Here is a 12,919-nt window from a genome sequence, read left to right as displayed (position 1 = left end):
CTGAGAAGAAGACATGACAGGGAAGAAGGGAACAGAATGAGGGGACAGAGATAAAAGCTAGATTTCTTTGAATACACTTTGTTTTACAGATTTGACTTAAAACTATGTAACTGAACTATTATCAAACAAAACTTAAAAAGCAATTCCTAAAAATCTAGAATGAAATAAAATAAATGATGCCAAATGTACATCCAATTAGCGGCATAATCACAGAGAGAGGGATTATTCCAATTTACTTTAAAACACAGTAGTTGACCATACCCACTTACTTTGAAAACATGGTCATTTCTCTGTACTTCCTAGTTGGGAATATGCCCAAAAGACAAAACACACACACACACACACACACACACACACAAAGAGTGAATGAATAATTAAGTGATTTTCTAATTCTAACATTCCCAGTGCCATCGAGAACAGGAACTTTTGGTTTACGAGAAAGGAGATTCAGGTGTAACATCCTGTTGTCCTTATTTTGAATGAGTATCATCAGTACAAACTCATGAGGTATTTTATCTTTAAAAAAATACGTATACACGTAGATGTGTCTGTTCATAAATACACCCACATACATAAATATATATACAAATAATATATGCCTGTGTATATAAATTCGTGTGTGTTTATGTGTGAGTGTATGTACTAGTTCTATACACTATAAATACCTAGAAACAATGACAGCCCAGGAGAAATGAGCATTCCCAGTGCCATATTTTGGCTTTTAAAGACTCATTACCATTTAAAGGAATCACGGCACTTTGAAAAAATGGTGGGTTTCAGATTTGAGGCAGGAAATGTGTAAGCTCTTATGACATCTTATACCAGAGCCTGTAACATCTTATAACATCTTACACCAGTGAGTGAGGATGTTATGAATGACTACAAGGGGTGTGTCTAAAGGACTCAGGAGTCAAGCTGAAGAGGATCCTATCAAAAAAACACATGATCCAGTTTCTTAAATAAAATTCAAGGAAACAAAAAAGAGAGAGATGGAGGGGGATCAACAGATTAAAAGAGACTTAAGAGACATAACCAATCACAATGTATGAATCTTATTTGGATTCTAATTCAAACAGCTTAAAATGTGCACATTTGATAACCTAAAGGAATTATTCGTTCTTTTAAGTGTGATAATAACATGGTTATTTTTTACAGGTCCTTACATTTTGAGATACATAATGAAAAATCCATGAATGTGAAAGGGACAAAGAGGGTGAGGAATAAATGAAAGAGGTCTGACCAAGAGTTGATAACAGCTGAATCTGGGATGATGGAGAAAAGGGGTAAACTGTACTAGGCTGACCTTTCATATGTTTACCATATTCTACAATAAAAAGCTGAATAGTTTACAAGCACATAAAACTTAAACTTATAATTAATTTAAGTGGACAAATTTTCTTTCTCTCCCTTAATTTAAGTGATACAATTTAGAAAGCAAGGAATAGGATTTTGGATACTCTATAATAACAACATTATACTTATAAATATTTTATAGGTACATTTTAACATTATGTATAGTATTTTAAATCCTACACTGGGTATGTAAATTTTTAGAGCTCAGGCTGTGGTACAAATAATATCAGTTCAAAAAAAGTGGTTTTTAAATTTTAATGCTGATATCCACTATTACAATATATAACTGGCAGTTGAGCATTACACATGCCCTGTACTTACAAAAAGGTATGAGAACAACTTTCCTAAACCCTATAAAACTATACTCTTTAACAGTAAAGACTGTCTTAAACCCTGGTGTGCATTTGACAGTGTCTAACCACCTGCTGATTCTCTTTATTTACATATAGAAGTTATACTTGAACAGAGACCAAGTATCCTTTGAGATATCAGTATAGAACATCAAATCAAGTTTTAAGTTTAAACTGTCCCTAGGAACTGGTGCCCACCTTGTAGTGCATCACACATGCAGGCTTATAAGGGTGCTCGCTCTCTATGACAGCATAGTGATTAGAGGTTGTACAGGCAGAGAGGCCTTGTTCAGGCTGGTTTCCTGTGGTGCTATCTGTTGACTGATTAGGATTGAATGCAGGGGGTGCATACTTCTGATTCAGAATGGCAACTGAAGGAAGCAACTGTTGGACAAGGCCAAAGACTTCTACAGCCACCTAGTATAAAAAAAAAATGATTAAATGAGATAAGTGTGAAAGTTGCTTTAAAAAGATTAATTACTATAATTGTTGGTTATACTTATTAATCGGAATTTCTATTTAGAGTTTCTTCTAGCTAAGTTTTCATTCAAAGAGAAATCTGTTCTATGGAAAGAAAAAAAAAGACTTATCTTAAATTTATCTTAGATGTTACATATAGCCTAGTCCATATTTTTAAACCATTCTGCCTTTTTGGGACCTGCAGTAAACTAGGTTTTACTCAAATTTAATTATGCCAAAGAATCAGTAGTTTATAATTTCTTCCATGTCTTGAATATTTCACAATTTTACAACACTCCTATCCTTTAACATTGTTATTTTTATTCAAAATGGAGATTTGGCATCGACATTATAACTTTTAAAGATCTCAGTGAATTTAAGCTTTCCTTACATATCATATTCTAAAATATATTTCCTATTCCCAAGTTCTTCAAATGTAAAGCCAGTAAGTAAGCATGGTAATCCAGTAAACAATACTAAGATCAGAGAATTAGTTATTTAACTAATAACTTCTACCATTTACATGTCTACCTGCTTGTTACCTGTAACCCAGATGCCTCAAATATTGAAGTATTTTTAAAGGAAAGATATAAAGTCTAAATAAAATTATATTTACAAAAAAGATTCAAAGTTAGAGAATTAAATCACACACCTTGGGAATAGCAGCAGCTACTGGTCCTATGTAGGCTATAATAAGGGGAAGCAGCATGGAAAACAGACTGGAAGAGCTAAGCAGTTCTGGAATGTCATCAGCTAAAAAAGGCATTAAAACTATAGTTAGGTAATTTCATTGTAATGTATATATGCTGTACTAAGCCTGTATTCTAGTCTCTTGAGTAAAATTATAGTTGACATTGATTGAGTGCTTATAAAGGACCTGGCACTACTCTAAGGGCTTTACATACATTATCTCAATTAATCCTTACAATAAGGTACTTTTATTATCGCCCCTTTTAGAAGTGGAAACCAAGGCACACGGTGTTTAAGTATATTATCCAAAATCATACACCTGTAAAATGACAGAGCCAGAATTAGAACTTAGGGTAACAGTCATGATTTTAAACCACTAATCTTGGTGCAACACATAGCTATATTTCTGTCATTAGGCAAATACGTAATTTTTGTGTGCAGGTTACTCATCTGTAAGACAGGATAACAATACTTCCCTCACTGGATGTTGTGATGATCCAGTGAGTTAATACATGTAAAATGCTTAGAACAATGCCTGCACATATTAAGTACTCCAAAAATGTTTGCTGTTATTAGCTATATTGCCTTCTATTTTTTCCAAGGAAAAAGCACTTTGCTGATGAACATTTTAATTATTTCTCCATGAACATGGTGCTGGGAAGATAAGTTGAATCTACGTTATGAAGACCTTTATACTGAAGGCCAATTATTTCCAAATACTTGTTTCTAGATCTGCTGTTGCATCAGAGTAGGCTGGGCAATAGTTTCTTAGTTCAGCCTAAACCCCTAGTTTGGATGGACCAAATATTCTCTATTTTCAGCAAGCTTCTCAGGTGATTCTGATGTGCAACTACATTTAGGAACAAATGTTATAGCTAACAGTAATGTTTTTGTAAATGTAACTCTGCTGCCAGTGTGGAAGATGACTAGATAACTAGATGGGGAGTGGGGGAAAGGTGGCAGGGAGATTATTAGGATGTTATCAATCCATGAAAAAGAGGACACGTGCTTGAACCATGGCAACTTGAACTATGGGAGAACAGATAGAGAGGAGAATACAAACTGGAGAACTTCCAGTGGAAGAATTTACAGAACTCAAATGAGACAAGTGAATCTGGGGAGATGTTTGGGATTACCCAGACCTTTGGATGAATGGTGATACTATTGCTAGAAATAGAACACAGAGAAAGAAAAACAGGCCTAAAGGAGAAAACGAAATGTTTTTTTGACTACTGAAAGAAGCAAAGACTCAGTTTAACCAAGAGTTTTTCTCTTAATGGGCTAACTAAGAAAACTACAGTGTAAAATCATTACTTCTGAACATTCTAAAAAATTCTGCATTGGTGTATGGAGTATGGCTGACCCCAAATTAATGTACGTATATGTGTAGATCTATAATGAATAAAACCTTCTGGGATTCTACAAGATGGTTCTTCTTCAGTAGCTCTGTGCATAAGCTGGGGAATAAAGAATCTAAAATATGACTAGTAAGGAAGTAAAAGAGAAGTCTTACCATCCACGGCAAGAGCTCTGTGCAAGAGGTCTTTTGCAGCTCGAACAACAGTGCTTACCACAGAGAGAGCTCTGCTACAGTTTTTATCTTCTTCATTGGCTTTACTCAGAAGTTGAGATTGTAAATCTCCATCGAATTCACTCCTATAACATAAGTAACACATGAGATCATTTTACATGGTGGGTAAAACAGATCTAACTCTAGGAATCATATCTGGATCACAGCTCATTTAAGTTAAAAAAGTTCCAGTTAAAAAAAGTAAATATAGAGCTATACAGTTTTAAGGAGTAATAGGGCTTCAAAGAAAAATAAAGCCAGATAAGGGCACAAAGTTATTTTAAATAAGATCATGATGGAACTGCTATTTAAACAAAAGCCTGAATTGTGTTAAAAAAGATCTGAGCTGAGAGAAGAGTATTCAGGCAAAAAGAACAGTAAGATAAAAGTTCAGACAGGAACAAGATGGGTGAGTTCAAGGAATAGAATGAAGACATTCTGTCTTCATTCTGTTCCTTGAACTCACCCATCTTGTGAGTTCCTTGAACTGGAATGAAAGGAGAAAGAGTGTGTGCGACTAGAATGAAAGGACAGAGAGTGAAGGGTGACAGGTGGGCAAGGTAAATAGGAGTCAGATCACATGAGGTTTAAACACCACAGTAAAGACTTTACATTTTATCCTGGAATGGGAAGGGGAAGCTATGAGGGGAATGTGAGCAAGGGCAGAACTTGATACAATTTACATTTCTCTAAGATCACTCTGGCTGTGCGGTGGAGGACAGACTGTAGGAGAGCAGCAGTGAAAGGAGGGAGACTTGTTTGAAGCTATTTCCTCTAAGATCCAGTTATCCAGGTAGCTACCCAGGTTGGCGTGATGGTTTGGGCTAGACTGTTAATTATGGGAGCGGTAGAAAAGGTCAGATGTAGGACATTTTAAAAGTACGGCTGCCAAGACTTACTGATGTAAAGTGTGAGGGAAAGGGATGTCAAGAATGCCCCCAAGGTGTTTGCTGTACCTGTACCTGTGGGTGGGGAGGAGGACTGTGGACTACTACCACTAAGACGTCTATTAGCCAACCGTAAAGAGGACGTGTGTGTGGTACAGTGGTTAAAGGTGGGTCATCAGGAGTCCAATTTCCTGCCTACAAACCCCAGGACCATAATTTACTATGAGTGAGACTTCAGGCAGGTTGTGGAGCCGCTCTAGGGCTCAGTTCCCTCATCTGTAAAGGAGGGATAGGAAACTGCCCACCTCACAGGGGTTCCTGTGAGGACTGACTGAGCTAAGACAAGGAATGCCCTCAGAGCACCGCGTGGCATAAAGGAAGTGCTCAGTACATAGGAACTCTCATCACCATCTCCATTACTGTCACTCAGATGAAGATATCAGAGGGACCTGGATATTCATTCCAGGGCTCAGAGGAGATGGAAGCTAGAGATATAAACTTGGGAGCCATCAGAGTAGCATGGTTTTAATGGTCAAGTGATTTTAATCTTTTAAAACTTAATTAATTAAAATATAAAGCTGGGCTTCCCTGGTGGCGCAGTGGTTGAGAGTCCGCCTGCCGATGCAGGGGACACGGGTTCGTGCTCCGGTCTGGGAAGATCCCACATGCCGCGGGGCGGCTGGGCCCGTGAGCCATGACCACTGAGCCCGCGCGTCCAGAGCCTGTGCTCCGCAACGGGAGAGGCCACAACAGTGAGAGGCCCGCGTACCGCAAAAAAAAAAAAAAAAAAAAAATTAAAGCTGAAGATATTTAAACCTTGGTGGAAAATATCAAAATATCAAAAACACTGTATTTTGTGTAAGATATAAAGTCTGGACAGCAGATGTTTTTAAGGGGCTCTCCAGCTTTTTGAAACATATAACTCTTCTTTTGTGTCTGATATGGCTTCCAATCTACTTTTTGAGAAAGCGAATAATGTACTGTTTACTGTGCGGCTGTGTAACAGAAAAGGTTTTTCATTAGGGTAAAAAGATTAGAAAGCTTTTGTATCTCAGCAGCAACATGCCACTATGTAGCTATTTAATGCCTACTATTTCTATTCTATTTTACATGGAGAAAGAAAGCAGATCATCTACATCTAGGGAAAAACATTTTGTGCCTAGGCAGTGTCCTCTTGACTGTTTACGAAGGAAACAGAGGAAGCAGTAAGCCTCTGAAAGTGATATGCAACTTCAGTGATTTGATGTCAAGTCAGGTTGAGGACCAACGTGGTGAATGGAACTCACTACTACCTACGATTCCAGCTAAGTTGCTAAAAGAAAAATTCAGACTCAGTGAGAAATGTATATTTAAAAGTGTATTTTTTAACTCAAAATTGTTGTAATTCTTTGTTTTCCACTGTTTACCTAAGGAATGGCTTTAGTTAAAAATATTAGAAATACATCATTATATATTCTAGGGCTCCAAGGACTAGACTCACAGACACCAAAATATTTTGCAGACTGGATAACTGGTTCAAGGTAACAACAGTACTTTGGTAGAGATGATTTGATCATTAACTTTTGGTATTTAAAAAAAATGAATAAATTCCATTAAAATTAGAAAATGCAGACCACAAAACTATAAGAGTGACAACAAACACATATGCCCGAGCACATATGCCCAGTATATAAATATTTCAAAGATATTAAAGAAATGACAAAGAACATTTTAAAGTAAACACTGAATTTACATATGAAAATGAGATCTTTTTATACAAATTAGCAAGTGCAATGAAGATACGCTATATAATTCAATTATCACTGCCCATTTAGCGTTTTGTACCTTGGTAGTAAATTGCACATGTTCTACCACTGTAGAATAGCTCCCTGATCTCTATACACACACCTACCTGTAGTAGAGGATCTGTGGAATCTGTCCTCTGGTTTGATTTGTGCCATTACTACTCAAGCTGCACGTGCTGAATGTAAACGTCACGCCATCAGGGCACTGAACCGTGGTCATTCCTCCATCTCCGTTTGCTGTGCGGCTTCCATAGTTCCTCAAGCGCACAGCATATTTAACATTTTCCTTCATGATAAAGATGTAAGGCATGTTTATATTTATTCATAATGTACAGAGGATATATAAAACGAGCTCTAGCAGCAAACTGGGCAAATACAGTTGAGCCTTGAGCATCAGAGGTTTCAACTGCCTGGGTTTACTTACACGGGATTTTTTCCAACAGTAGATATTACGGTACTACCCGACCCGAGGTTGGATGAATCCACACATGCGGAACCAGTATAGGGAGGTATAAAAAGGGCTGACTATAAGTTATACTTGGATTTTCCACTGTGAGGAGGGTCAGCACCCCTAACCTCCACGTTGTTCCGGGGTCAACTTTATAATGAATCTGTTATATTTATAGACAATTTGGTTAAATGAGTTTTTTTAACGAATCAAACAGGGTGATGACTAACACTTATTGATGTTTATTATTTAACAGAAACTGTCCTGAGTACTTTCTGTAATTTACTTTAATTAAATTAATCCTTAAAATGACCTCATAAGGTAAGTGCCATTATTATCCCTATTTTACAGATGAGGACTCTGCGGCACAGAGAAGTTAAGTAACTTGCCCAAAGTCACACAGCTAGTAAGTGATGAAACTAGGATTTAAATACAGGCAGTGGGGCTCTAGCTCTTGCCTCTAGTTTTTAAACACACTGTAAAAAATATTACCCATAATAAAAGATTTTAAATACATGAATTAATATTTTCCTTTGATGAGTTTAACTTTTGAAAAAGTTTTAAATATGGGAAATAATAATGGTGAATCCATTATATTTTTATTTTAAGAGAGACATTCAGAGACAGAAATAGACAGGCAGACAGACATGGAAAAAAAATATCCATAAGAAAAAGTTCTCCAAAACAAGATTCACTGTATATAGAAAATGTGAGACATAGATACTGGCACCTAATGATCCATGACATAAACTTCATAATGATGGGTTTCTTTTTGTTTTTTTTTTGGTATCATTTATGCTTTTGATGAAGTAACTGATGAACTTACCTCATCCAAAGTTCTGCTGTCTAATAAAAATTATTATAGCTGGATTCAGAATTACTCTATTAATTATTACTTTAATGTTTGTAAGTAAAATTTGTTTTGCTAAATAGTTATTTTCTGCGAGACAGTCAAGTTATATAAAATAATAATAACCTTAATAGTTATTTAATACGATCTGTTAAGACCACTGGCTCTTTACATGAGTTTTGGCACAACAGGAGAAGAAAAACAGGAACTAATATTTATTGAGTTTCTAATATATTGTGCTAGACATTGAGGCAAGTACCTTATTCCATTCCTTAGTTTAATCTGAGCAACACTACAATGGAGGTATTATCCTTCCCGATGTACAAATCATTTGCCTCAGAGGGGCAAATGATGACATATCCAATGTCTTAGAGCTCATATTTGGAAGAGCAGGTATCTGAAGCTGGGTTTGTTTGACTCCAGAACCTATGGATACTTTCCTCTATACCAGACTTGAAGAGATCTTTTGCAAAAATAGAATATAATACAGTACAGTATCAGGAATACAGTTGGTACTCTAGAAACATTTAAAGGACCACATATAGGAATACTTTTCACTATTTTTTAAGTAAACTCATAATAATACATCCTATTTACAAAAGAAACATACTGTTAAAATTACCTTTAAAGGAACAACTTTGTCAAGTCTGATTTCAGCTATATCACTGGGTGAATCATCTGTTGTATAAGTTCCTTTGACTAATTCTAGAGATGTCCATCTGTGAGAATGAGTTGAATCCCCTGCATGTTCACTCTAATTAAAACAAAACAAAACCCACATGCTCTTAATTTCATTAAATGAACAATTTTGACTTATCAATGGCTGTTTTTAAGAGTTTATTTCCTTGCATATAAAATTATCCATTAGCATTTATCCATATGTACTAAAGAAAACAGTTTTGGTCCTCTAGAACTATTCATTTTTATCTGATTTCCTGAGACATCTACAAATTATATCATATAAATAGGCTTTTTCATCTGTCTTAAAATGATTCCCCCTTCTTCATAAGGATGCTATATCTAATTATAGAGCTTAGTGAAGTAAGGAAATAATTCAAATTAATTGCTCAAAAGAAGCAAAATACAGATATAATGTTATTTACCAGCAAATGATTTATATGCTACCTGTCTGTCTCACTTTAATAAAACTTTGTAAAACTCAGGTACTTAAAAAAATTTATAGTGGATACAGCAAGATACTGCTAACTCAGTCAGCACCGCTATCTTTACTAAGAATCATCCACTGGCACTCTGACAAAATTGCTTAATCACTGGTACGGGTAATAATACCAGTCTGAATATTGTTCTTGTTTTCTGAAATACTACAATAGCAAAAAAAATTACTCAAGATTTATAGTCAGAGGCTTAGCTATATAATTTCTAGTTTTTTCATTTAAAATCCTCCCAGGAAGTGCAAAAAACATGAGGCAGGAGAGATCCAAAATGGCACATGAGCAATCATGTAGAATCGCTCCCTTTCAATTTCTCTAACGTTGTCCATCTACGACTAATCTGCTAAGCCCTCGAGGATGTGGACCACTGTACTGTCCTGTACATCATAATGATGATATGTCCTGACACACAACGCACACAGCAAGAGGAACACTGTAAGAGTGGTACTCACATCATCAACCAACACCTCTAATTCATATTCATGAATTCCACCTCCTCCATAGACAGAAAAACCAACCACAACTATTCCAGGTTTGTCTACTGAAAAACAGATTGCATCTGGGGACCCATTCCCAGTGTTCCAACTTCTCCCCTGACTTGTCTTTGTGAATCGGTTAGCACTGGCTTTAACGGAGTGGAGAGAATTAAGCCCATCAACCTGTGAACAACAAAAGCAACTACATCAGTAGTCTGGACCTGAGCGTTACTAATATACCTTTAACAAAACTATCCAAAGGTTTCTAGGAAGTTCAGTGAAATAACCTACCTTTAACAAGAGGGTTTAAACCTTCCTACAGGTACATTCCAATAAGAGATTAACGAAGAATAAAATCAGATTTTATTACTCTACATTCACAAATCAGTATCATGTAACAGTATATTTTTTTAGTCATATTAAACTATACTTTTCACTTAATTTATGTCAGAACTATAAACTTGTAAGTTATCACAGTCATAACATATGCATGAATTATCATTCACTTTGCAAAGAGATACCAAAAATTTCATCAATATTTTATAGACCAATAGTTTTCAAACTATGCTACACATAGAACACTAGGAATCCTGGACAGATGGATATTCAAGGCAGGCAGACTCAAGGTTCCCCTCTTCAGTCAGACCACCCTTCCTCTTATTTGTGAGTTTTCAAGCTAAGACGTCATTGCAGAAAATGTTCTGTGCCTTAAGTCTGAATATCGCTAATGTATACTATGATAACTTGGCAGTCAATATGTGAAAATACACACACACACACACACACACAGAGACACCTGTACAACATCATTAATTACAGACTTTGATTAGAGAGGATCAGAGCACTTATTTTGGTTTGAAACTATCTTTTTAATTATAGAGCCTGTTTCTTATCTAAGTTGGCTGCAGAAGTCTGAAAGACCTACAAGGGTTAAAAATTGAAGTTTATGCTTCTAGCAAGAATGACAAACTCCTCTGAGAAAAAAAAAATGTGGATATCTAAGACAGGACCTTTAGAAACTCCCAAGGTTGTATATTAGGCACTTGCAATTTTGGGCATTCCTTTTCATTAGAAAAGTAAGTTCACAGGGTATTACTACATAGCAAATTTCTGACGGGGACTGAGGCCTTATAAACTTTCTCCTCCACGGCCTAGTACAAGAGGGAAGCATATTATAGACTGAATGAATAAGTGAAAAAGAAAATTAAAATGTTCTGACCAGGGCTTCACCTCCTAGGCCAGGGTGAGATACTAAAATCTGTTCAGGTATGTGTAATCATTTAGGAATCCTAAAGGCTAAACTCTCACTATGAATCAGTAATGAGTGTAGACTGAATGGATTAATTGAGAATAGATTCTGAAATAAATCTGTTTAAGTAAGTAAAAGCAAAGACTAGGAATTATAGAAGTAAAATAGACGTTCCTTTGCAAGAAACGAGAGACCTGGGGTCAGTCAGTACATCCTGGTTATTAAACATTCATTTGAATGATATAAGATATTTCACATTATGACATGATTTTCAAAACCAATCTACCATCTACTTTTTTAGGAAAAAAATAGAAACATTCACCAAATTCAGTCAAAACATTTAGATAAATTATAAAACAGAGTGAGCAGGGCAGTGAACTGGTGAAAAATAATTACTTTACAAAAATGTAAAGGCACTTTAAAATGTTTCAATGTGGTTTCCTCAAACATATTAATATTTGATCCTTTTAAAACTCTGTAATAACGGCTGTACAACAATGTGGATGTACTTGATGCCACTGAACTATACACATAAACATGATTAGAATGATAAATTTTTTGTTACCTAATTTACTACAATTAAAGAAAAACCTTTGTGATGTAAGTGAGATAAAAATTATTATTCCCATTTTACATATGTGTTTGTCTAGGGTCAATCAAGTTGGCAGAGCTAAGGTTTGAACCTTTTTACCTTTTCCATACCGCATATTCATTAGTAGTCCTACTTCTACTTCTCATTACCCAGCAGTGAAAACTAGTTTTGCTTTTATTGGGGCATGGTGGTGGGTTGTGCAATGGGGCAGTTGAGGGGAAAATGTATGCCTTGTATTACTGCAACATCCTGGGTAAACTGGTGAGAGAGAGGAAGCAAAGAAGAGCAGAGAAGAGTATAAGGAAGGGAGAGAAAAAAACAAAACCCCCAAAACAGCCTAGCTTCAATGTTTTTTCTTAACAAAAATTAGTTTCTACAAAGCCAAAATATATGAAAAAAGAAACAATGTGGAGAGTTTAAACATGTGCTCATTATCCAATATCAAAATATAACATTACTTCAGATCCCAGGGCTGATGCTGTCAGTTCGCTGACAATACTGGCCAGTAATCCACAAGTGTTGGAGACCAGGTGGGAGGAGAAGAGCTCGTTTTCTCTCCTCAGGCTGTTCCTGACTGGGAGCACGACAATAACCAGCATTTTCTCCAGAACTTCACGGAAGCTTGTCATCCCTGAGATATTCTCTTCATTCTATGATACATGAAAATAAAACGTTCTAAGATATTGCTTTATTTTCCTTCACATGAGTACTCAATTGCAAAATCTTGTCTTGCTAGATGACTAAAAATTCAGACTTGAGTCTATGTCTATGTATCTATCCAGTTGTATGTGGAGTCACTATATCTACTTTTCCCATAGAAGTTCTTTTTTAAGTTGTCAGTCCCTGGGCATCATCAAAGTACCACACATTTACAAGGTATCTGTGTTTTTATTAACTTAGGGTCATTTTCACCTACCTTCTTATTTAACTTTTCAGTAAGAGTCATATATGACAGAAAAAAACTCTTCCTATTTAAAAAGCTATTTCTATAGGACAAAATTCCAAACTGAGATAATTATTTCTGGTATGAAATAATTTA

The 12,919-nt window shown here is 35.8% G+C and overlaps 1 protein-coding gene across 11 annotated transcripts in view; it reads right to left on the bottom strand.

The window, feature by feature from the left end:
- Positions 1 to 12,919, bottom strand: part of MYCBP2 (MYC binding protein 2) — a 272,923-nt gene that overhangs the window by 114,256 nt on the left and 145,748 nt on the right. For all 11 annotated transcript variants that reach the window (XM_067713398.1, XM_067713403.1, XM_067713399.1 and 8 more), the window contains 7 exons: positions 12,339 to 12,530; positions 10,016 to 10,222; positions 9,014 to 9,145; positions 7,201 to 7,379; positions 4,366 to 4,508; positions 2,815 to 2,915; positions 1,902 to 2,120 (listed from right to left, as the gene is read on the bottom strand). In XM_067713398.1, the coding sequence (XP_067569499.1) occupies positions 1,902 to 2,120; positions 2,815 to 2,915; positions 4,366 to 4,508; positions 7,201 to 7,379; positions 9,014 to 9,145; positions 10,016 to 10,222; positions 12,339 to 12,530 (1,173 nt within the window). The remainder of the gene's footprint in view (positions 1 to 1,901; positions 2,121 to 2,814; positions 2,916 to 4,365; positions 4,509 to 7,200; positions 7,380 to 9,013; positions 9,146 to 10,015; positions 10,223 to 12,338; positions 12,531 to 12,919) is intronic.

Source organism: Pseudorca crassidens, chromosome 18, assembly GCF_039906515.1.
Source record: "Pseudorca crassidens isolate mPseCra1 chromosome 18, mPseCra1.hap1, whole genome shotgun sequence".
In the NCBI taxonomy this organism is placed as follows: domain Eukaryota; kingdom Metazoa; phylum Chordata; class Mammalia; order Artiodactyla; family Delphinidae; genus Pseudorca; species Pseudorca crassidens.
Note: the sequence above shows the minus strand (reverse complement) of the source record. Positions and strands in the feature narration are given on the sequence as shown.